Here is a 23,467-nt window from a genome sequence, read left to right on the forward strand (position 1 = left end):
CAGCGAGTGGAGGAGGTTTAAAAAGCGCGGTGGGAGTGGGATTAATAAGGAACTCGGTGCTGAAGGTCCCTGGATGCCCCCGGCTGCTGTCGGGACTGATTGACGGGGCGTCAGGCTGATGGAGTTAATTGGCCGGTTCCTGCCTGGGACCCCGGAATAGAACACCTGCGAGGCTCAGCAGACCCACGGCCGATTTAAAAAAAAAAAAAAAAAAAATCATCATCTGAAAGGATTCTGAAGTTTATTTCTGCAGAATTGGTGGTTGGGGAGCATCACGGGAAACCAGCTCAGTTCACGTGTTTAATATGGATTATATATTTTAATATATGGAAATGAGCGACCACACACACGGCTCTACAAAACAAGTCGTCACGCACTTTAATGAAAGTCCGAGATGTTTGGCGACATCTTCACAAGCACTTGAGCAGGAAGAAGTTGCAGATGGCGCCGCGCGGACAGTCGCACATCTTCCCGATCCGCGCGCCCTTCCTGATGGCGCACTGCTCCCCGACGTCGCACTGTGGGGACAGGGACAGGTCAGGGCGACAGTTCGGGACCGGCGGGACCGGGTCCGCGTTTTACGCACCGTGGGTACGCGCCCGAACTTCTTCTCCCACGGAGGGATCCGTTTGGTCTGCAGCTTCTCCAGAACTTCGTGCAGCGCGCCCAGCTGTTGGACAGGCGGGGGAGACGCGTTAGGACGCGAGGACACCAGAAAGCCCTACCTGCCGCGGTCCACCTACGAGCTGCTTCTCGTCGGTCAGGTTGGGGTCTTTGGGGTAGAAGTCCCTGATGGCCCTGGTGTCCAAGCCCGAGTCCGGGTCCGAGTCGCCGGTCTCGGCGCGGGCAGCGACGGCCAGCAGCACGACGCAGGCCACCGCCCGCGCCCGCAGTCTGGAGCTCTCCATGGTCCTCGGCGCACAGATGCGCTCAGCCCGCGGCTCCCCCTATTTATCCGCCGCCCCCCTCCCGCGCCGAGACGCCCCACCTGACCCCCCCACCCGCGGTCCTCATGCGTAAAACGCGCGGATGAGTCACGGCGTAAAGTTGGTGGAGCGCCCGTGGGCTTCGGTCCAATGCGGCAAAATCCCGTGGAGAACCCGGGGTGCAGGTCTTACTGTGGGGTTCCGGGGATACAAGCGGCGTTTTTACCGCGTTTTTTACGCTTCTGGCCTGCGCGTAAAAGCAGGTGGTGCTGAGCATCAGAGACCATCTGGAATATTCCACCATGTCAACACACACCCTACATACACTGCAGATAAAGTGAAGTGATTGTCACTTGTGATACACGGCAGCACAGCACACGGCGCACACAGTGAAATGTGTCCTCTGCATTTAACCCGTCACCCGTGGTGAGCAGCGCTTGGGGACGGCGCTTTGCTCAGTGGCACCTTGCTGGTTCAGGATTCGAACCGGCAACCTTCTGATTACGGGGCCGCTTCCTTAACCGCTAGGCCATTGAGGGTGGGGAGGGAACTCGTTTCTGCTTCCTCTCTGACATTTACGTGCAGTCGGTGAGGATGCGGTTCCGTGTTTCTGAGGTCTGGAGATGGGGGGGCGTGTGGAGGAAGCTCCGGACTGAGACCGGAGCGTCCGGACGCCAAGACCGTCTCGCATGACTCATGCCAATTACCCACAAGTCCACATTCCGGGACGTTTCCCTTCATCAATCCTCCTCCTCTCGCTCCCGGCCTCCCTGCCTCCTCCCAGCGCCGGGTTAACTGGGATTTAATGAGTGCGGGGCCACAACTGAGAAGTTCTAACATGCTGAAGGACCTGAAGGTGTGGGTGAAGCAGGAGGACCGTCTCAGGAGCCACCAAACCAATCTGCAGATTCTTCACTTCTGGGATCTGGAGAAGCTTCCGTTCTTCAGACACTTTTGCAGTGTGGCGCCCTCCTGCTGAAAGAGGACACTGAAGACGTGAACTCACGCTGCCTCCACCGGCTTACCTTCCTCCCTCAGTACATCCTGTTTCCGTGTCTTCACCAGATGAGCAGCACGCACACGAGATGCCTGCAGCTACAGCCGGCCTGCTCCCGTCGCCCTGACCGTCGAGGTGCACGAGCATCCCAGAAGACGCCGTGACCCAAACATCTTGCCATTTTAAATCCCTCTGCTGACATGTCCCACCTGCTGCAGGTTCCACTGTAACCAGAGCAACCACCACGTCACCTTCACAACCATCGAGTGCAACTGTGATGAAATCAGAGTTCTTCTGTGCAGAAATATTTCAGGAGGTGACCATCTTAACCATCTAACCATCTTAATTAGAGTTTTTGTTCCAGTGGTTCTTACGTCCTTGATGACTTTCAGAACGAATTCGCTGTGTGTGTGTGTGTGTGGGCTTGTGTGTGTGTGTGTGTATGTGTGTGTGTGTGTGGGGGGGGGGGGGGGCTTGTGTGTGTGTGTGTGTGTGTATGTGTGTGTGGGCTTGTCTGTGTGTGTGTGTGTATGTGTGTGTGTGGGCTTGTATGTGTGTGTGTGTGTGGGGGGGGGGGGGGGGCTTGAGTGTATGTGTGTGTATGTGTATGTGTGTGTGTGGGGGGGGGGCTTGTGTGTGTGCGTGTGTGTGTGTGTGTGTGGGGGGGGGGGGCTTGTGTGTATGTGTGTGTGTATGTATGTATGTGTGTGTGTGTGTGTGTGTGTGGGGGGGGGGGGCTTGTGTGTATGTGTGTGTGTATGTATGTGTGTGTGTGTGTGGGGGCTTGTGTGTGTGTGTATGTGTGTGAGTGTGGGGGCTTGTGTGTATGTGTGTGTGTATGTATGTGTATGTGTGTGTGTGTGTGTGTGTGTGTGTGGGAGGACATCAGCCCTCATTATTTCCTGCGTTTGTTTCCTGTCCGTCTCCGCTGCCCGTGCCGGGATTGATTTTGGGGGGGTGTGTGTGATTAGGGCTTCTCCCGGGGGGCGAGGCGGCTGCTGGTCCATATGGATCTTCACCGCTTCTCCATAGATCTTCTCCATACACTCGCTGATCCTGGGTCCCGCTCTAATTACCCACAATGCACTTTCTCCCCGACAACATGTAGAAATACTGTATGTTGATTGCGGGGCAGGAGATGATGGTGGAGCCGTGGTGGAAGAGGGGGAGAGAAGAGGATTTCTCCTCCTGCACTCCCGACGTGAGTCACCGGCGGCGAGGCGCTGGAGGTTCAAACTGATCAAACACGGCGAGATGGAGAAAAGGCATGCCGAGCGGTTCGAGTGCGCCCGCCGTGAACGTATTGATCTCTCGGCTGAAGCTCATTTCCTCCCGTGTCGGAAGATCTAGGCCGTCCTACCTGCCGCGTGGGTCCTAACAAGCCAAGTTCTTCTGCGACTGAGATCTTTTATTCCAGAAGATGCTGTGCTGGGTTCCTCACCTTCATGACCAGCGTGAAGCAGGTCGGAGCAAGTCACCCCGTATTTTAATTACTCCGCGCCAGGCAGACGCCTCATTAGCTGCCACCCTGGTCACCGTCCAGGTCCAGAAGTGGCTCCTCGGACCACATCAGCTTCTCATTATCACATTTTATTTGAACTGTTTGTCCTTAATCTGCAGCCCGTTGAGTGTCTGATCTCGTGCTAAAAAAAAAACATTAAAAACGGAATATTTGGTCCTGAAGGTTTTCCCTGCAGCTCCTCCAGTGGCTGCATGTCTAATTAATTCATACTAATGAGACTTTATTCATAAAACGGGTGCGGTGCTTCACAGAACAGAGCCAGCAAAGAGCACCGCGAGAACCTACTGAGATGCCACCAGGTGCCTGAGGTCATTCCAGCAGAGCCCATCCATCAGCCGTCAGGGTGGCTCCAGATGAAGAAACATGAAAGCCTCCTCCAAACCAGCCACCATGGTCTCTCTGTCTCACTCCGTCCCAGGCTTTCTTCCTGTCGTTCTTCTCTCTCCTACAGCTTTTCCCTGTGCGCAGAAGGGTCAAGTGTCGACTGTAGGGCCTGTCGAAGCCCGTTGAGACGTACTGTATGTGATTATGGGCTTTATGAGAAATAAATGTTGCTGTTGTTGTTATCTCCACGCTGCACCATGCAGTGGAGATCTGCCTATCAGGAGGTCTCTAGATCATCTCAGGCCACACCCTATTTTCCAAGCTTCAAAAGTGTTTCTTTGGTTGACGGAGAGCCTCGTTTATATGGTGGACCGTCCGTAGTTCTCCTGGTCCGACCTTTTGGGTCCTGAAGTTGGTAGAAGGTTCCAGGCCACGTGGCTGGAACGTCTGCTGCCACGTCAGGTTAATGCATGTTGTGTTCTGTTTAGAGCTTTTTAAAGTGTGACTCCGGTTACGTAACTCCGCCTGTCCGCAGCGCGTCGCAGGACCTACTTATGTTCTCAGGCTGATGACGGCGCCGCTGTCACCAGCCGTCCCCTCTCCCGTCAGTGCTGCCGAATTATGGATGCAGGTGTGAGAAGATGCTTGGTGGCCCACAGTGTGTTGTCCTGGCTGCACAACTCGTGGTCTTCTCGGGTCCTTCATGCGTCATCCTAAAAGTAATTAGAGGTCTGGGAGAAAGTCAGCCTTTTATTAGTTCTGGAGGCACCCCGAGCTGCTTATTTCTCTAATTGCACCGTATGGATATCACGTCCGCGCCTCTGCCGCCGCCCTCTCCCCCCCCCCCGGGGCTTTTTTTAGTCCCGCGCCGGAGTTCAGGCCTCCTGCTTTTACCAAAGCTCCTTTCCTACGAGCCTCTGATGTGAATCTCGTGGTCCTCAGGATCCAGGAGCTTCTCAGAACCTCCCAAATGTGGTTACACCTCGTCATGACATGATTTAATACAGGAACCATCTTCTAGTACATATTCAGGAAACTCGTGTTCTATTATGTTTGTCATCTTTATTTACATATATTTATTTAAATTAGACCTTAAAGACCTCTTCATTGGTCACCATCACCTGGTCACCATCTTTAATCACCGCACTTCAGGGCAAGAACGACACGCTCGCTTTTTAAACTGCTCATAAATAGTTTTGGTCTTTTAGCTGAAATTCTATTGGCTGTGTTGCCGTGTGGTTTTTCTTTCAGGATGTTCCTCATGCGGCGGTGAAACGAGTCTCGCCCAGAGCAAAGCATGGGACAACGGTCCCTCTGCCTCGTCCCCAGCACAGACCCCGAATGGGGCGGAGCGGGGCACTGCAGCCTGCAGCGTGAAGGTTGATGGAGTTAAATTGAGTTAAATTTAATAGGCAGTGTTCAGTTCGCCTTAGTTATTCTGTCCTAGTTGGGGTACCGGGCCACAAATATACCTCAATAACCTCATATTTCAGTGTCATTTGTACGATGCCACCGTCTGCCAATGATGAGACCACAATGACGAGGGTCACCACAGCCACCACCACTGACCAGCTAAAGCTTCAGAGATCTTCAAATGGACCAGTAACTCCAAACATGGACAGATGCTCTGTACTGCATTTTGGACTCCTCCACACCTGCAACTGTAGGACATTTTGTCTTACTGGACGAATCATCACCAACGCTGCACTGAGTTTTTCCTCGTGTGCAGAAGGGTCAAGTTTTAGGGGTGTCAACTGTAGGACCTGTCCAAGGCCGTTGAGACGTACTGTATGTGATTATGGGCTATAAAATACGTGTTGCTGTAGTTGTTGATTTAACATCATCATCTTCATCATCATCAAGTTCAGCAATTCGGCATTAACTGGGGGCTTCGCTGACTTCCTGCCAACTCGGGGGGTTAAACAAGGAACGAAAAAGCCCAAAAAGTGCTCAGAATTACTGAAGGCAAGTGCTCAAGTGCATAAAACGTGTGTGTGTGTGTGTGTGTGTACTAGACATTGGGATGCAATTCAGAAAATTGTCACGATAAAGCAGGTGACAACATTTATCTTGTCCGGGGCGCAAATGATTGTTTCTCAGTGTTTATTGGAGTCATTTTTTCGGTGCCACGTCGAGCCTTTTTCACTCCATCCTGCACCGCGGGAATCCACCGCCTCTGGGGGCCAAACAAATCCATTTGTGTTGCGCTGCCACCAACCGCGTGAAAAGCCACGCACGGGAGGCGTAATTACGCCTAATGAATAATTTACTCCGCCCTGGAGCTCCTGTAATGGGGCGGCCTCCGCCCTGATTGGTTTGCTGCCGGTTAATTGATGGAGGCGTGAAGCCCATTCATCATGCCTGACAGCCCCCACCAACTCATTTTCCCCGCTTGGGGACTGTGTGATGGAAGGTGTCCCGCCGGAGGTCCCTCGACTCACAGAACACCCGGGTTTTAGCTGTGCGTGCTGGGCAGGTGCCGCTCCGGCCACTGTGGGGCAGCAGTGGGACACTTTTCATCCAAAATCCTCTTTATATCCAGCATCCATTTACATTTACGGCATTTACCAGACGCCCGTATCCAGAGCCACTTACAACGTGCTTCCATGTCACCATGGATGAAGTGGTCAGTTCTGGTTCACCAGGACCCCCAACTATGAATACAATCTTTTTATTCACTCTGTTCTAGTTTCTATACAGAAGTCAGACGAGAAGAAGGTTCATAAAAATCCGGTGTAATAAAAGAATAATACAATCGTATTACGTAGCGGAACAAGGTCTGATGACCTGCGTCTCGTCCTAAAGCTAGGCCGGCAGATTCCATTCATGTCACTTTCGTCCTGCACGTGCACCTTCACTCTGGTCCATCTCACTCACGGTGTAAACGTGACGAGATGCCGCACATTCCAAACCAAGGAAGAAAGAAAAGCTCTCCGGAACACCCCGTCCACCTCCGGAACCTGAAGTAAACAGCCACATGGTTTAAGAACCGTCTAGATGAGCCAGGTCTGGTGCCAGCAGCACCGTGACACTTCATCTCTTTTGTGTTCAGCCGATGGGGTGACAGAAGAATATCAGATTTTGAGTTCGAGTCCGTCCTTTGAGCACGATTCAGGCCGGTCAGCGCCGAGGATCTAAATGAGGCCCGGAGCTCCGCCTCCTCGCCTTCGTCCCCTTCAGCAACAGGGACAACGCGTCCAGAATTGTCACATCTACAGAAATTTCACTCTGGTCACTTTTCATCTAACCCTGCAGTCGACCGACCTTGAAAAAGTGTTACTTCTCAGGGCCGAGAGGAAGGTCACACTCAGATATTTCACCGAGGGAAGAAGGCGTCAACTTGTTCCAACTCAAACACGTTGTATCAATAGTCTGCAGCTTCCACGCTGACACCATCCGTCCTCCACACCATCTCACAACGCGGGTAGCTGGGTTTTTAAAACCAGAGCAACATTTCCTACCATGAAAGCAGGTTTCTCCCCATCCAGAACTCAATCATGACCCCATCCAGACCACTGTGCTGGAACCTCGCCTGGTGTTACCAACCCTACGCAGAAGGTGGGCCAGTGGTGGCCTTGCGGGTAAGGAAGCGGCCCCATAATTAGATGGTTGTCTGTTGGAAGCTGCCCCCACACGCTGCTCCCCGAGTGCCTGTCATGGTGCCCACTGCTCACCAAGGGTGATGGTTAAACGCAGAGGACACGTTTCACTGGGTGCTGTGGTGCGTCACGTGACAACTTATCACTTTCACTCACTTATACCAGTCTAGGCGCCCGTGTGGTTCCTGTGTGGAATGAGCCTCCAACTCCATCCCTCAAGGAATCTCGGTTATTATGCAGTATATTGAACAGGTCATCTTTCTCTTCTAATATTCTTCAGAATATGTTAACTGTATTCATAAATGCTCCAGATCAAATATTCTGAGCTGCCGCTCTCTGAACGGTGAAGCAGAACGACCAAAACACTCTCTACACCGACCGCCATTTCTAGCCACCGCAGGACCGTAGACAGGCTGGGGGGACCTCGTATTAATGTTAAACCATCTCACAAAGTGAAAACAAAGGACTCCTTGATGGGGGTGCGAAGGAGAACCTTCAGATAAAAGTGGTACAAAGTTACGCTGCTGTGTTTCATGTGGGACGGAACATCTTCAGCCCACTCATGATCTCGCTGGCTGGACCAGGTTCACATTGTGGGCGGGGCTTATTCCTTTATAATGCGCCCTGGTCTTGCTTGACCTCATATCTGCACACTCTCCCTTGGACATCTCAGCACCATGAACGTCCTGGTGAACTCCTGCCTCCTGGCGGCCATCTTGTTGGGGCAGATGATGCTGGACGTCTCTGCAGTGGAGGAGCGTAGAGCGCATGGACACAACGTGGATGAAGTGAGTTTAACAGCTCATATTTTGTAGTTCTTCAGTTTCTTTATGATGCTGACCTCAGTTCTTCTCTTCACAGCACAAGCCCAAGCCACAGAAACCAGAGTCAAGATGGATGGAAACCGTAAGATGGGATACGTGTGTGTGTGTGTGTGTGTGTGTGGTGTGAATGGAAGTTTGAGGCTGTTCTTCACGTTGTTTTTTCACTGTTGAATATTTGATTGTGTTCATGCTGCACTCATGGAGCAATGGTGGGACACCATCCGCCTGGTGGGACACAATGAGGCTTTCTGATCTTATTTAACTGGTTAATGTCCCCTGAGATCCTGTCCTGAGTAAATGTAAACGTGTCTTTAACCTGAATCGTCTCACTCTGTTCCAGTGTCTGAAGGGCGACACCTGCCGCGTCAAAACGGACGGTGGTTCTGCGCAAATCTGCGTCTGCCCCCCCGGCCAGTACTGCCAGTTCCAGACTTATAAATGCCACTGGAACTGAAGAGGAAGGCGCTCCTGACCACCCGCCTCCATTTCCATCTTTTTTTCTTTAAATCATCTGATCCTCAGACATACTGGAATCATCCGAAATAAAATCTGTATTCTTCTTCACTGTAATAAAGCGTTGCATTAAAAAACGGCCGCTTCTGTACCTTCAGATCACAAAACACCACTGACAAAAACTGCCTGATGCAAATTAGCAAATTACTGAGAAAAATATATTCAATAAATATTCACCAATCAGCCATAACATTAAGACCACTGACGGTCAACTGAATAACAACAATGATCTTTGCAGCAGGTGGGATATAAAATGACCTTAAAAGTGACATTTTTCTCTGTCCCTCTGTGAGAAATATTTATTCAAGCAGAGAGGAACGTTGCAATCAAATATTTGGTGAAGGACAGCGGGTGTTCTTGTACCAACACACACACACATTCCTCAATAGAATGAAGTTTACAAGGTTCCGTTCACGGAGATGGACGTGAGGAGGAGAACCTTCAGATAAAACTCTGTTTCACGTGGGACGGAGGGTTCCTGTCTGAAACACGGTCATCTTGTCTCCACACGTCTTCTCCATCAGCAGGACATCAGCCTCCGCAGCTCAGTTACCTTCGGAGATGATCTCACTGGCTGGACCGGAGCCGTGGTCGTGTTCGGGAGAAGCGTTTGGAATTATTTGACGTATGGATGAAATGGCCTGAGTAGAAATCACAGCTATAAATGTGGATTGCTTCAAATTCAGATGACTTGATAACTGTGATTATTAGATCAGCTCATTTCAAGCGGGCTTGATGGGTTGAATGTCCTCCTCTCATTGTCTTCTTTTACTGGACATTGTTAAATGTGATTTCATGGAATAAATCAGAACATCTGTATTCTTCTTCACTGTCTGTTCCTGTAATGAAGCATTATCAGAGCGACTTACAACCAGTAGTGGCAGGGACAGTCCCCCCCTGGAGACACTCAGGGTTAAGTGTCCTGCTCAGGGACACGATGGTAGTAAGTGGGGTTTGAACCTGGGTCTTATGGTTCGTAGGCGAGTGTGGTACCCGCTAGGCTACTACCAGCCTGCATTTAAAAACTGTGTATTATAAACCATATAACCATATTCACACGCACACACCTATCAGCAATAACATTATGACCGCTGAGAGACCAACTGAAGGACAATGGTGACCACGTGTCAGGTATGTCTTGAAATACTTTTCATCCAGCACTTTAATCAGCCAAAATTGATTTTAAAATGCCATTTTGTCCCTCTGTCCCTCTGTATGTGTTATTTGTCAAGGCCGGGAGGAGAGACACGCTCAAGCGTTTCATGAAGGATGGAGGTGGAGCATCTTGAGGACCCCTAACACACCGACTCGTACTGCTCACACTTATCACCCACTCTCGTCATTTCAACACTTTGTTAAAGTCCAGTAGCTCCCGTCTGTCTGTCATTGTCCTGAGCGCTGAGTCTTCATGTCTACTGTAGACCAACCCCACCAGGAACCACATTTTCAAACACTTTTTAATCATGTGACCATGGAATCAGGGATATTGTACCGTACTGTATTGCTTTCTGTTGCTTCTCCGCTCTTCTTACGTGTGATTTCCATAATTGTATTGAGAAATGCTCCAAGTCTAATGTTCACAAGTGACCTGTTCATGAAGACTGAGGTGCGAAGGAGAACCTTCAGATAAAAGTGGTACAAAGTTACGCTGCTGTGTTTCATGTGGGACGGAACATCTTCAGCCAACTCATGATCTCGCTGGCTGGACCAGGTTCACATTGTGGGCGGGGCTTATTCCTTTATAACGCGCCCTGGTCTTGCTTGACCTCATATCTGCACACTCTCCCTTGGACATCTCAGCACCATGAACGTCCTGGTGAACTCCTGCCTCCTGGCGGCCATCTTGTTGGGGCAGATGATGCTGGACGTCTCTGCAGTGGAGGAGCGTAGAGCGCATGGACACAACGTGGATGAAGTGAGTTTAACAGCTCATATTTTGTAGTTCTTCAGTTTCTTCATGATGCTGACCTCAGTTCTTCTCTTCACAGCACAAGCCCAAGCCACAGAAACCAGAGTCAAGATGGATGAAAACCGTAAGATGGGATACGTGTGTGTGTGTGTGTGTGTGTGGTGTGAATAGAAGTTTGAGGCTGTTCTTCACGTTGTTTTTTCACTGTTGAATATTTGATTGTGTTCATGCTGCACTCATGGAGCAATGGTGGGACACCATCCGCCTGGCGGGACTGATCTTGTTTAACTGGTTAATGTCCCCCACCGTGTTCATTACTGTAAAGATCCTGTCCTGAGTAAATGTAAACGTGTCTTTAACCTGAATCGTCTCACTCTGTTCCAGTGTCGCACGGGCGACCCCTGCCGCGTCAAAACGGACGGTGGGTCTGCTCAAATCTGCCTCTGCCCCCCCGGCCAGTACTGCCAGACCCAGACTTATAAATGCCTCTGGAACTGAAGAGGAAGGCGCTCCTGACCACCCGCCTCCATTTCCTTCTTCAGTCCAGAGACACGCGTTCTTTATTTTAAATCCTCTGATCCTCCTTGAATCACCAGAAATAAAATCTGTATTCTTCTTCACTGTAATAAAGCGTTGCATTGAAAAATGCTGTACCTTCTGCACCTTCAGATCACAAAACACCACTGACAAAAACTGCCTGATGTTAGCAAATTACTGAGAAAAATATATTCAATAAGAGAAGGAGAACCTTCAGATAAAACTGCTTTGAAGTCCCTCTGTTTCACGTGGGACGGAGGGTTTCTGTCTGAAACACGGTCATCTTGTCACCACACGTCTTCTCCATCAGCAGGACATCAGCCTCTGCAGCTCAGGTACCTTTAGAGATGATCTCACTGGCTTCGGAATAATGACAAATGCCATAAATGTAATAATCCTTCATTTACTCCTTTTCTTAAGCTCCCATGCTCCCTCTGTCCCTTGTCCACATGTCCCCATATGTCCATCACCAGCTGGTCCTATTCAGTTTAGACCTCACCTGAGAGTACATTCTGGTGAACTCTGGCCATCTTACCCATGTTTTGCTTTATTTATCATTATATCGGGATATAGTGAACTATACACTTATATTTAAATATAATAATTTACAGTGACGACATTCAGCAGACACTCCTGTCAGTGCTCTGTACTCCATATCTGATCTTCTCACCTGCAAAAATAAATGGAGACTATAAGATAAGTGACATACGTTCCCAAACCCTGTTTGTGGTGCCATAAAGGAAGCATGAGGCACATGAGGCATCGCACCGCGTTTAACACCATTTTACCTTTACAGAAAGGAGTATATACGAGTATAGCAGTGAGATGAGAAAACTGCCCTCTGGCCCATCACTTCGACTTGTTGATGGCTTTTTAAAAATGTGTGATTTGCGTGAATGTACGTCAGGATCCGGTCCGGAAGGGGATACTCCGGGTCCGAGGTCCCCGTGATTCTGGACCGTTCTCGCCTCTGGATGCATGTTCGTGTCTGTTCTCTCCCGGGTCGTTGTTTGGTGATGTTTTTCCTCGCCATGTCCTGCTACGGGGACAATGTACTCAGTGTGAACATGGCACCGGGTTCCCGTCCAGCTTAGACATGAAATGTTACACCCTGCTTGTATAGATATCTTTTTTTGACATTATTTTAGTCCATACATCGTTAATATATCATTAATCATTAATATAACCCTGGACAGCTACAGAAGAAAACGGCCAAAGAACAGAGACTCGTGCCTTGTTGACGTTTGTCTCTTTATGCAAATGGCGGAGCTGAAAGCGAACAGTATTCATTTGCATTAAACAAACCCAAAGAGCAGCTCGGTGAACTCGCCTCCGCTGAGACGCGATCCCAGAAACCTGCTCACTAGATGGAACTGGTGACACCGGACTCGGCCTAATGCTGCGTAACGCCTACAGAAACGGACCAATGTCCATGACCTTCTGATTACATTTACATTTACATTTACAGCATTTATCAGACGCCCTTATCCAGAGCGACTTACAATCAGTATTACAGGGACAGTCTCCCTGGAGAAATTTAGGGTTAAGTGTCTTGCTCAGGGACACAATGGTAGTAAGTGGGATTCGAACCCGGGTCTTCTGGTTCATAGGCGAGTGTATTACCCACTAGGCTACTACCACCCCTTACGTGTCCACTTCCTCACCCGCCTGGCCACCACTGCTAAATAAGATCCCATTGAGTGTGGTTTCTACATGTGTCCAGATGGGCTGCCGCTGGGATGACTGGTGGTGTTGGTGGTGTTGGGGAATGTGGGGAATGTAGTAGCCTAGCGGGTAACACACTCGTCCATGAACCAGAAGACCCAGGTTCAAACCCCACTTACTACCATCGTGTCCCTGAGCAGGACACTTAACCCTGAGTGTCTCCAGGGGGGGACTGTCCCTGTAACTACTGATTGTAAGTCGCTCTGGATGAGGGCGTCTGGTAAACGCTGTAAATGCCTGTGTGCAGACAGCGCCGCGGTTCCTCCTCTGGCCGCCAGGGGGCGCCCCGACTGGGCGCCGCTGGGTGGAGGAAATGGAGGAGCCCGAACACACCCAGTTCCACCAGTCCGCGCCGAGTGGGGAGGAAAGCGGCCAGAGGCTCCCGGCGACGTGGCTCCGGAGGAATAAAGAAGTGAAGTAGAGGAAGTGCGGGGCAGAGACAGGACCTGGGTGGAGGATGTCAACTTCTGAAGACTCGGACGGGTTCCGGCCGCACTACGGCTGTAAGTAGCAAGTTGGCAGGAAAGAAGTGGAATAGAAAGGAAGGCGCTTTTTTTTTTTTTTTTTTTACCTCCACATTTATCTCCATTCGTTGGGCGCGTCTGGAGAAGTTTCCCCGAGAAGTTTCCTCTTCGCGCCGTGTGGAGGTCAAACTTCCGCGTTTTTCATCTTTCTGCGCCTCCCAGCACTCGCGTCGTTCATAATTCTGCATTTTCTTTATATTCATCCCTTCTTCCCTGCACCGTCCACTGTCTCTGGCCTGTTAAACGCTGAAGTCTCTATATGCCTCTACATCTATGTCTGGATGTATATGTGCCTATATATATATCTGTATACCTATATATCTATATACCTGCATATCTATGTATCTATATATACCTATATATCTGCATCTATATATCTATGTATCTATATATACCTATATATCTGCATCTATATACCTATGTATCTATATATACCTATATATCTGCATCTATATACCTATGTATCTATATATACACCTTAATATCTATATACCTGCATATCTATGTATCTATATATACACCTATATATATCTATGTACCTATGTATCTATATACCTATATATCTATGCATCTATATATCTAAATATATATATCTATAGGAGCAGGTCATACTGACGCAGCCTCGTTGTCGTGCTTGTTTGTTGCTCAGCGGTCCTGGATGGCGTGGAGCGCCTCACGGCGGAGGAGATGGACGAGCGGCGTCAGCAGAACATGGCGTACGAGTACCTGTGTCACCTGGAGGAGGCCAAGAGGTGAGTGTGGCGTTCGGGTGAGCGGATGTCAGGAGCTGAGACGATGTCATGTTCTGTCCTGATCTGGTGGGCGTGGCGTGGCGCGTCGCTGCCCTACTTCGCGGGGGTTAATTCGAGGAGAACGTTCATGTGATTCCCCCGCCGTCTCCCTCGGGGTCGGCTGCTGACGCCGCTTATTCATGCCCAGCCATGTCCACAGGGGCTGGCAGGGACGTCCGCAGTGTTGTGAGGAGCTTTAGCTGCTCCACTGTCCTGTTCATGGGACTTGATCGCTCTCACGACAGCTCCTTCCACGTTCGGGATGAGTGAGTGTTTCAGTCTTGTTGTACCAATAGGATCGAAGCGTTCTAGTGTTCGGTCCGCCCATTCGAAACACGCACACGAAGCAGGAATGGTCTCCGATCGTCCAGAGATCTACAACACGACATTATCATGTTCCCGGGAGTTTAGAAAATCCACGCATATCTTTCTCGATGATTAAATTAAAATTAAAGTGAAGTGATTGTCACGTGATACACAGCAGCACATCACACGTTGCACACAGTGAAATTTGTCCTCTGTATTTAACCATCACCCTGAGTGAGCAGTGGGCACCATGACAGGCGCCCGGGGAGCAGTGTGTGGGGACGGTGCTTTGCTCAGTGGCACCTTGGCGGATCGGGATTCGAACCAGCAACCTTCTGTTTACAGGGCCGCTTCCTTAACCGCTAGGCCACCACTGCCCCGGCAGAAGGATCTGATCTGAGTTCACGGATGTCTGAACCAGTGCGGACTGAACTCAGATCAGATTGTCCTGTTTGTCCTGTTCATTGTACAGAAAGGTTCTACTTTTTTCTTAGAGAGATACTGTACAGTATTTAGTTTTAGTTTTAGTTAGTATAGTTTAGTGTGTATGTACGTATATATTGTTCTTTTATTATTGCACTATGGGGGGGTTCTGTGTGTAACATTATTTTAATACACGCTATACTGTGTATAATGTTGTACTGACGATAAACCAATCTGGATCTTGAACTCTTATATTTGAAAACAAATGTATGGGATTCATCTCAATCTATCGATAATCGCGTTATTGATAATCGAATCACGAGACAAGTGAAGGTTCACACCTCTATTGCGAACTAGCGAACACTAGCGCTTTACTAGCACCCAGGTTGTCAACGGTCATTATTTACATCTCCAGTATTTACCAGACGTGCCGTGCAATCAGTAGTTACGGGGGACATTCCCCCCCTGGAGACGCTCAGGGACACGATGGTAGTAAGTGGGCTTTGAACCCGGGTCTTCTGGTGTCCCACCCACCAGGACACTACCACCCCTGACTGTGACCGTTAGCTTTTCGGAATATATCGATAATTAGAATTATTAGATGTCAGGCCAGACACTGGGAGTCCAAACCACGCTGCGTAATTCCAGTTTGTGGGAGACGTGTCCTGGTCTTCAACTTGATTAGGATGTTGGGAACGTGGGCGTGTCTCGGCGTTAACTGACCAATCACCACGCTGCCTGTGGTCTGTGTGTGTGTGTGTGTGAGAGAGAGAGGAAGTGACTCAGTGCCTGTTGATTTCAGTATCTCCCCCGTTGCTGCAGAAACCATTGGCCGCCATGGTAACGGGTTCCGGTGTGTGTATATAGCGGTGCGCGTGCGTGTGTGTGCGCGGCGTGTGTCTTGACGTACAGCTCGGCGCCTGCGGTTTAACTGCCCTGTGTGTGTGTGTGTGTGTGTGTGTGTTTAATGTCCTGAAGTGGACCAGGTGGTGCGTGCGGTACGAGGGCCCACGTGCAGGCGTCCTGTTATCTCCGCTCTTCAGTCTCCATTTTTATTACTCTTTATAACAACAAATTATGACAAGAGCTAAACAGCCAGTTCCCGCTACACAAACTGACCCTTTACTCTTCACAGGCTGCAAATGATGACTCTTCATTCTTTTTTCACGTCTGTGGGGGTCAGTGGGGGCCTGGCGGTTAAGGAAGCGGCCCCGTGATCAGAAGGTTGCTGGTTCGAGTCCCGACCCGCCAAGGTGCCACTGAGCAAAGCACCGTGCCCACACACTGCTCCCCGGGCGCCTGTCATGGTGCCCACTGCTCACTCAGGGTGATGGTTAAATGCAGAGGACACGTTTCACTGTGTCGCTGTGCTGCTGTGTCTCACAATGACAGTCAGGTCACTTTCACTTAAGAAAAACAAGGGTGCCATTGATTTCAGTTCTTCTGATGTTTTCAGTGTTCGTCTTGTGGTATGAAGTCAGACGGAGACCCCGTTCCTCCGTACTGACATGTACCCCCATCAGGTGGAGTGGGCGTGGTCGGGACGTTTCTGTTGCTTAGTTATAGCGGGGCGAAGGACGGCATCTGTAATGAGCTCGACCCGCCTGTAATAAGTTCTGCAGAATGGACCTGGTTCAGTGGAGAAACACCTTCAATATTTCTACTGCGGAGTCTCACCTTGACATGCTGAACGTATTGTTATTTATACAGACTTTAATGTATAATGCAAGCCAGAGAGGACAGACAGTCCACAGTGTCTCACAATGAAGTTTACAGACCACTTCTTCTCCCCGCTGTCTGTACACTGATGTTCAAACACAGACCGGAATGTGATGTGATCTCACGACTCCGCCTTCTTATGAATGTGAATAATTCACACAGGTATTTATAGCTACATAACCTCACGTACTTGAGCTATTCTGTTTTCTATTTTGTTTTGTGTGTGTGTGTGTGTGTGTGTGTGTGTGTGCATGTCCTGCGGTGTGAGGGTGTGTAGTGAAGGATTTCCCTGAGGAATGTTTTCTCACAGCGACAGAGAGAGAATTTGTTGCAGCTGAGTTATTCTGTGTCATCTGTGATGTGCACTAAAAGGAATGTGTGTGTGTGTGTGTGTGTGTGTGTGTGTGTGTGTGCTTGCGCGTGCGCAGGAGTGCATATGTGTGTATTGTATCTTTTAGCTTTTTGCATGTTGGTAAAATGTACATTTTGTTCTTAGAGGTCTGTTTTAGTTTAGCTAATAAAACGCAAACTTGTATATCTCACAACAATGCAGAATTCCGAACTCAAACTTCATTATCTCACGATAATGCAGTATTCCGAACGCAAACTTGTATATCTCACAACGATGCAGTATTCCGAACTCTAACTTGTATATCTCACAACGATGCAGAATTCCGAACTCAAACTTCATTATCTTACGATAATGCAGTATTCTGAACGCAAACTTGTATATCTCACAACGATACAGTATTCCGAACTCTAACTTGTATATCTCACAACGATGCAGAATTCCGAACTCAAACTTCATTATCTTACGATAATGCAGTATTCCGAACGCAAACTTGTATATCTCAGGACGATACAGTATTCCGAACTCTAACTTGTATATCTCACAACGATGCAGTATTCCGAACGCAAACTTCATTATCTTACGATAATGCAGTTTTCCGAACGCAAACTTGTATATCTTACGATAATGCAGTATTCCGAACGCAAACTTGTATATCTCACAACGATGCAGAATTCCGAACTCAAACTTCATTCTTACGATAATGCAGTATTCCGAACGCAAACTTGTATATAACACACTCGCCTATGAACCAGAAGACCCAGGTTCAAATCCCACTTACTACCATTGTGTCCCTGAGCAAGACACTTAACCCTAAGTTGCTCCAGGGGAACTGTCCCTGTAACTACTGATTGTAAGTCGCTCTGGATAAGGGCGTCTGATAAATTCTGTAAATGTCCAAAAAATATCTCACGACGATGCAGTATTCCGAACTCAAACTTCATTATCTTACGATAATGCAGTATTCCGAACGCAAACTTGTATATCTCACAATGATGCAGAATTCCGAACTCAAACTTCATTATCTTACGATAATGCGTGTGCATTATCATAATCTCACGACGATACAGTATTCCGAACTCAAACTTGTATATCTCACGATGATGCAGTATTCCGAACTCAAACTTCATTATCTTACGATAATGCAGTATTCCGAACTCAAACTTCATTATCTTACAATAATGCAGTATTCCGAACGCAAACTTGTATATCTCACAACGATGCAGAATTCCGAACTCAAACTTCATTATCTTACGATAATGCGTGTGCATTATCATAATCTCACGACGATACAGTATTCCGAACTCAAACTTGTATATCTCACGATGATGCAGTATTCCAAACGCAAACTTGTATATCTCACAACGATGCAGTATTCTGAACTCAAACCTCATTATCTTACGATAATGCAGTATTCTGAACGCAAACTTGTATATCTCACAACGATACAGTATTCCGAACTCTAACTTGTATATCTCACAACGATGCAGAATTCCGAACTCAAACTTCATTATCTTACGATAATGCAGTATTCCGAACGCAAACTTGTATATCTCACGACGATACAGTATTCCGAACTCTAACTTGTATATCTCACAACGATGCAGTATTCCGAACGCAAACTTCATTATCTTACGATAATGCAGTTTTCCGAACGCAAACTTGTATATCTTACGATAATGCAGTATTCCGAACGCAAACTTGTATATCTCACAATGATGCAGAATTCCGAACTCAAACTTCATTATCTTACGATAATGCGTGTGCATTATCATAATCTCACGACGATACAGTATTCCGAACTCAAACTTGTATATCTCACGATGATGCAGTATTCCGAACTCAAACTTCATTATCTTACGATAATGCAGTATTCCGAACTCAAACTTCATTATCTTACAATAATGCAGTATTCCGAACGCAAACTTGTATATCTCACAACGATGCAGAATTCCGAACTCAAACTTCATTATCTTACGATAATGCGTGTGCATTATCATAATCTCACGATGATACAGTATTCCGAACTCAAACTTGTATATCTCACGATGATGCAGTATTCCGAACGCAAACTTGTATATCTTACGATAATGCAGTATTTCGAACTCAAACTTCATTATCTTACGATAATGCAGTTTTCCGAACGCAAACTTGTATATCTTACGATAATGCAGTATTCCGAACTCAAACTTGTATATCTTACAATAATGCAGTATTCTGATTTCAAACTTGTATATCTTACGATAATGCAGTATTCCGAACTCAAACTTCATTATCTTACTATAATGCAGTATTCCGAACTCAAACTTCATTATCTTACGATAATGCAGTATTCCGATTTCAAACTTGTATATCTTACGATAATGCAGTATTCCGAACGCAAACTTGTATATCTCACAACGATGCAGAATTCCGAACTCAAACTTCATTATCTTACGATAATGCAGTATTCCGATTTCAAACTTGTATATCTTACGATAATGCAGTATTCCGATTTCAAACTTGTATATCTTACGATAATGCAGTATTCTGAACTCAAACTTCATTATCTTACGATAATGCAGTATTCCGAACGCAAACTTGTATATCTCACGATAATGCAGTATTCCGAACGCAAACTTATATATCTCACGACGATGCAGTATTCCGAACTCAAACTTGTATATCTCACGACGATGCAGTATTCCAAACTCAAACTTGTATATCTCATGATGATCCAGTATTCCGAACGCAAACTTCATTATCTTATGATAATGCAGTATTCCGAACTCATACTTCTGTATCTCACGACAATTCAATATCCTAAATTCAAAGTGCTGAGAACCAATTTATGGGCTTAATGAAATTCCAGGAACAGAAGGTTCTGCTTTGTTATCAGTTGATATCACACTCATATAAAAATGTTTAATCTTTAAATTTACATTAATGACATTTATCAGACACCCTTATCCAGAGTGCCTTATTATCAGTAGTGACCGGGACAGTCCCCCAGGAGACAGGGGTGTGGTAAGTGGTGTTTGAACCTGGGACTTTCTGGTCTGCTGGTTCATAGGCGAGTGTGTTACCCATGAGGATTCTACCATCTTGCATCTGTTTTATGATTTTTGTAGTCTACTGTGAAATGCTTGGTGACTTTGTCTCTCGTTTTCGTGTCTGTACGGTCCCACGTGGCGGAGACGGGTTTCCTGTGGTTTACTGTGTGGTTGGGGTGAGGGTTCCATACAGGACGGTCCCTGCCTTCCATTATTTTCCTTATATTTATTTCCTTGTATAAAAAGCATTTATTTGTTTTTTGAAAGGTTGCCCCTTTATCCTTCTTCCTGCACTTCTGTACTGAAGGGCTGATGGTAGAACGTCCCTTGGCGAGAGTAAAAAGTTAATATGATGGTTTTGGTCATTGTGATGCATAGCACAGCATAGTGTGTGGGGACGGTACCTTGATCAAGGGGACCTCAGTGGCACCTTGGTGGTTCAGGACCCGCAACCTTCTGGTTACACTAAGCCACCACTTGTGTGTGTGTGTGTGTGTGTGTGTGTGTTCACGCTTGGTGAGAGCGTGTTATTTCTGTAGTTTCCTCCCAGCTCCACCTCCGTCTCTCTGAAAAGGCCCGTGTGTAGTTAGTGAAGCTGGTAAAAGGTCACGTCTCAGAGGGCTGGTGCGACCTTACTGGGGCTGGGCGTGGTCTGGATACGGTGGGTGTGGTCAGTCCTGTCCATATTCAACGTAATGATTTTATAAAGCAGAATGTGGTCGAGCTCCGTGACGCTGGGTGATCCGGACCACGCCCTTCATGTGCAGGGGTTATGATAATGTAAAAAAAAAAAATTAATATTTCAGAATATTAAATAGTTATAAACTCTGAGAATAGACGCCTCCGCTGCTGCTGCGGGCTGTGAAGATAAATGCGGGCGTGGCCTCCCAGTTCCACTGCAATTCGATAAGGCTGACCGCAGATTTGCCTTTCCTAAAAGTCTGGCCTGAGTAAACACGACTGGGTGATGTCATACGGCCGCCGCCGCCTTCTGGGTGAATTTTAGCAGATTCGCACCACAACATGCTGTGAAACGTGCTGTGAAGTTCTGTGTGTGTGTGTGTGTGTGTTTGGGATGGATGCTCTGTGATGAGTAAAGCCTGTCGTGTTCGGACCTGCTGCCCGAACTCAGACTCTTAAAGGTCCCGGGCGTTGACGGGCGAGGAGACAAGGTCTCCGACGTCTGGTGGCACGTCCACGCCAGACCGCAAACCGGCAACGTGGTTAATTATTGAACCAGGCGAAGTAAGAGACATTTCAGGCCCGGATGTCACTGCTTCCCCTTCCTATCTCTCTGAACTCTGACCTCCAGCGTCAATGAGTTTCCTGTGAACAGTAAGACTTGGTGTGCGTGTGCGTGTGTGTGTGTGTGTGTGCGTGTGTGCGCACGCTGTCATGGTTGTGTTTTGACAGCGTTGCTGCAGTCGTGGTTTAAGAATGTAAATTGGTTTATTTAGCCATTAATACATGTAATAGCTCTCCAGAAAAGTCCTCTCTGTGCTGCTGGTGGGCAGGACGGAGTTCTGGGTGCGGCAGCTTTTCCGTGTGTCTAGGTGTGGCGTCTGTACAGTCCATGAATGAGCCATTTTCCCGCCGGGCACTGCCAGACTGTGTGTGTGTGTGTGTGTGTGTGTGTGATCCTGGTGAGGCTGCTGAAACGATTCCTGCTTATGAACCAGAGGTTCAGAAGAACCCGCGATGTTCTTCAGCGATACCAGGCGCTGGGCCGTTCAGACGGGACCAGCCCAGAACGTCACTGACCCGTTCCTCAGTTCACCTCCACAGAAGAATGTGCTGCTTCATACCTGACCCCACGTCCCCTGCACCTGCCTGGCGGGGCCCCGCCCGATGGCGGCTCCGCCGCGTGTTTTAGTTTTGCTTTGCGAATCGGCCTCCGGTACGAGTGCCGGCGCTGCCGCCGCTTTATTCTGGCAGAACCGAATCTGGTACCGGCGCCAGGTTCTGGGTGGAACCTACAGAAGAAGGTTGTGACGGCAGGCGAAGGCGTTGCCACCACGATATTTGGAGAAAATTAGCATTCTTGTCTTCTTTAAACGAATGGATGATAATATACATAATGAACAATATTATATATTTTATTTTTAAAAAAATAGAATGATACCTGCGTAGAACTAATTTACTGAAGAACATCTGATTTACTACCTGAAGTGACTTTAAAACTGACAATCTCTGCTCACAATGGGGCAGCGGTGGCCTAGCGGTTAAGGAAGCGGCCCTATAAACAGAAGGTTGCCGGTTCGAATCCCGATCCGCCGAGGTGCCACTGAGCAAAGCACCGTCCCCACACACTGCTCCCCGGGTGCCTGTCATGGCCGCCCACTGCTCACTCAGGGTGATGGTTAAATACAGAGGACACGTTTCACTGTGTGCACCGTGTGCTGTGCTGCTGTGTATCACAAGTGACAATCACTTCACCCTCACTCCACAACATCTCTGATCTGACATGAACATACCATCATAAAAAGTGCTGTACAAATAAAAATGAATTCACTGATTGGTTGATGTGGCCCTCGCCACACGGTATGTGGTAGGTACGTACGTGGAGTTCGCCATGCATTATTACGAGATTTTATTTAATTTTTTTGAACAATTCTAGATGTTTTATGTTATTGTGAACATAATTATATTGGATGAAAATGAAGAATTGGGGTCTGTGTCTCCTGTACTGCCGTTTCAATATGAAATGGTTGACGCCCCCGCGTTTCTCCGCCCTGCAGATGGATGGAGGCGTGTCTTGATGAAGAGCTGCCCCCAACCACAGAGCTGGAGGAGGGGCTGCGCAACGGCGTCTACCTGGCCAAACTGGGACACTTCTTCTCCCCTCGCGTGGTCTCCCTCAAAAAGATCTACGACCGCGAGCAGACGCGGTACAAGGTGAGGAGCTGCACGTGGGCTTGGGCGGGGCTAAATGCACATGGTTTGATGCCGGGGGGGGGCGGAGTTATTTCAACGCTGATAAAATGCATTACAAAGTGAGTTTTGACGACGGAGGCTTCCATGTAGTCAACATGTCCACTGCTCACTAAGACTGATGGTTAAATGCAGAGGACACATCTTGTTGTGTGTACATCGAGACGGCAAAGCACGTTGCTGTGTAGCACCAGGGCTAAAACATTCACTGTCACTTCACACAGGGTTTCTGCAGATCCTCAAAAATAATCTCAAAATGGATTTTGGAAAATTAAGGCCTTTTTTAAAAAAAAAAAATAATAATAAAAATACTGGTGACCTCTAAATAAAGGCGGTAAACTTCTGACACGTGCGTGAGATTGGCGGACCGCTCCGAGAGTTGGGGTTCTACTCTGATAGTACCGAATCAGGAATATTCTGGCGAGGAGGGAAACGTATGTTCCTGCGCGAGAGTAAAAGCCGCCCCGGTACGTCCCCGCCGGGGACAGCGGACGTCTGAGCTGCCGCTCTCTGAGT

At 48.1% G+C, this 23,467-nt stretch overlaps 2 protein-coding genes across 3 annotated transcripts in view; one reads left to right on the forward strand and one right to left on the reverse strand.

The window, feature by feature from the left end:
• Nucleotides 1-287: 287 nt before the first annotated feature.
• On the reverse strand, nt 288-911 carry cartl (cocaine- and amphetamine-regulated transcript-like). Its single transcript, XM_028968043.1, has 3 exons — nt 744-911; nt 587-670; nt 288-518 (listed from the first exon to the last, which is right to left on the reverse strand). The coding sequence occupies exons 1-3, from the start codon at nt 906-908 to the stop codon at nt 411-413; spliced, it is 357 nt and encodes a 118-aa protein (XP_028823876.1). The 5' UTR covers nt 909-911; the 3' UTR covers nt 288-410.
• A 12,250-nt stretch (nt 912-13,161) lies between these two features.
• The window catches only part of iqgap1 (IQ motif containing GTPase activating protein 1), a 28,536-nt gene continuing 18,230 nt past the window's right edge, over nt 13,162-23,467 (forward strand). The window contains exons 1-3 of one of the 2 annotated variants that reach the window (XM_028968025.1): nt 13,162-13,379; nt 14,050-14,152; nt 22,759-22,915. In XM_028968025.1, coding sequence (XP_028823858.1) covers nt 13,334-13,379; nt 14,050-14,152; nt 22,759-22,915 — 306 coding nt within the window. In that variant the 5' untranslated portion in view covers nt 13,162-13,333. The remainder of the gene's footprint in view (nt 13,380-14,049; nt 14,153-22,758; nt 22,916-23,467) is intronic. The other variant, XM_028968024.1, reaches the window with a different exon arrangement.

The sequence above is a fragment of the Denticeps clupeoides genome, unplaced genomic scaffold (genome assembly GCF_900700375.1).
Source record: "Denticeps clupeoides unplaced genomic scaffold, fDenClu1.1, whole genome shotgun sequence".
NCBI classification, from domain to species: Eukaryota; Metazoa; Chordata; class Actinopteri; order Clupeiformes; family Denticipitidae; genus Denticeps; species Denticeps clupeoides.

Coding starts and splice junctions, on each gene's coding strand:
- cartl (XM_028968043.1), bottom strand. CDS start 908: ATGGAGAGCTCCAGACTGCGGGCGCGGGCGGTGGCCTGCGTCGTGCTG. Junction 671..743: donor TGACCGACGAGAAGCAGCTC/GTAGGTGGACCG, acceptor CCTGTCCAACAG/CTGGGCGCGCTGCACGAAGT. Junction 519..586: donor AGTTCGGGCGCGTACCCACG/GTGCGTAAAACG, acceptor CTGTCCCCACAG/TGCGACGTCGGGGAGCAGTG.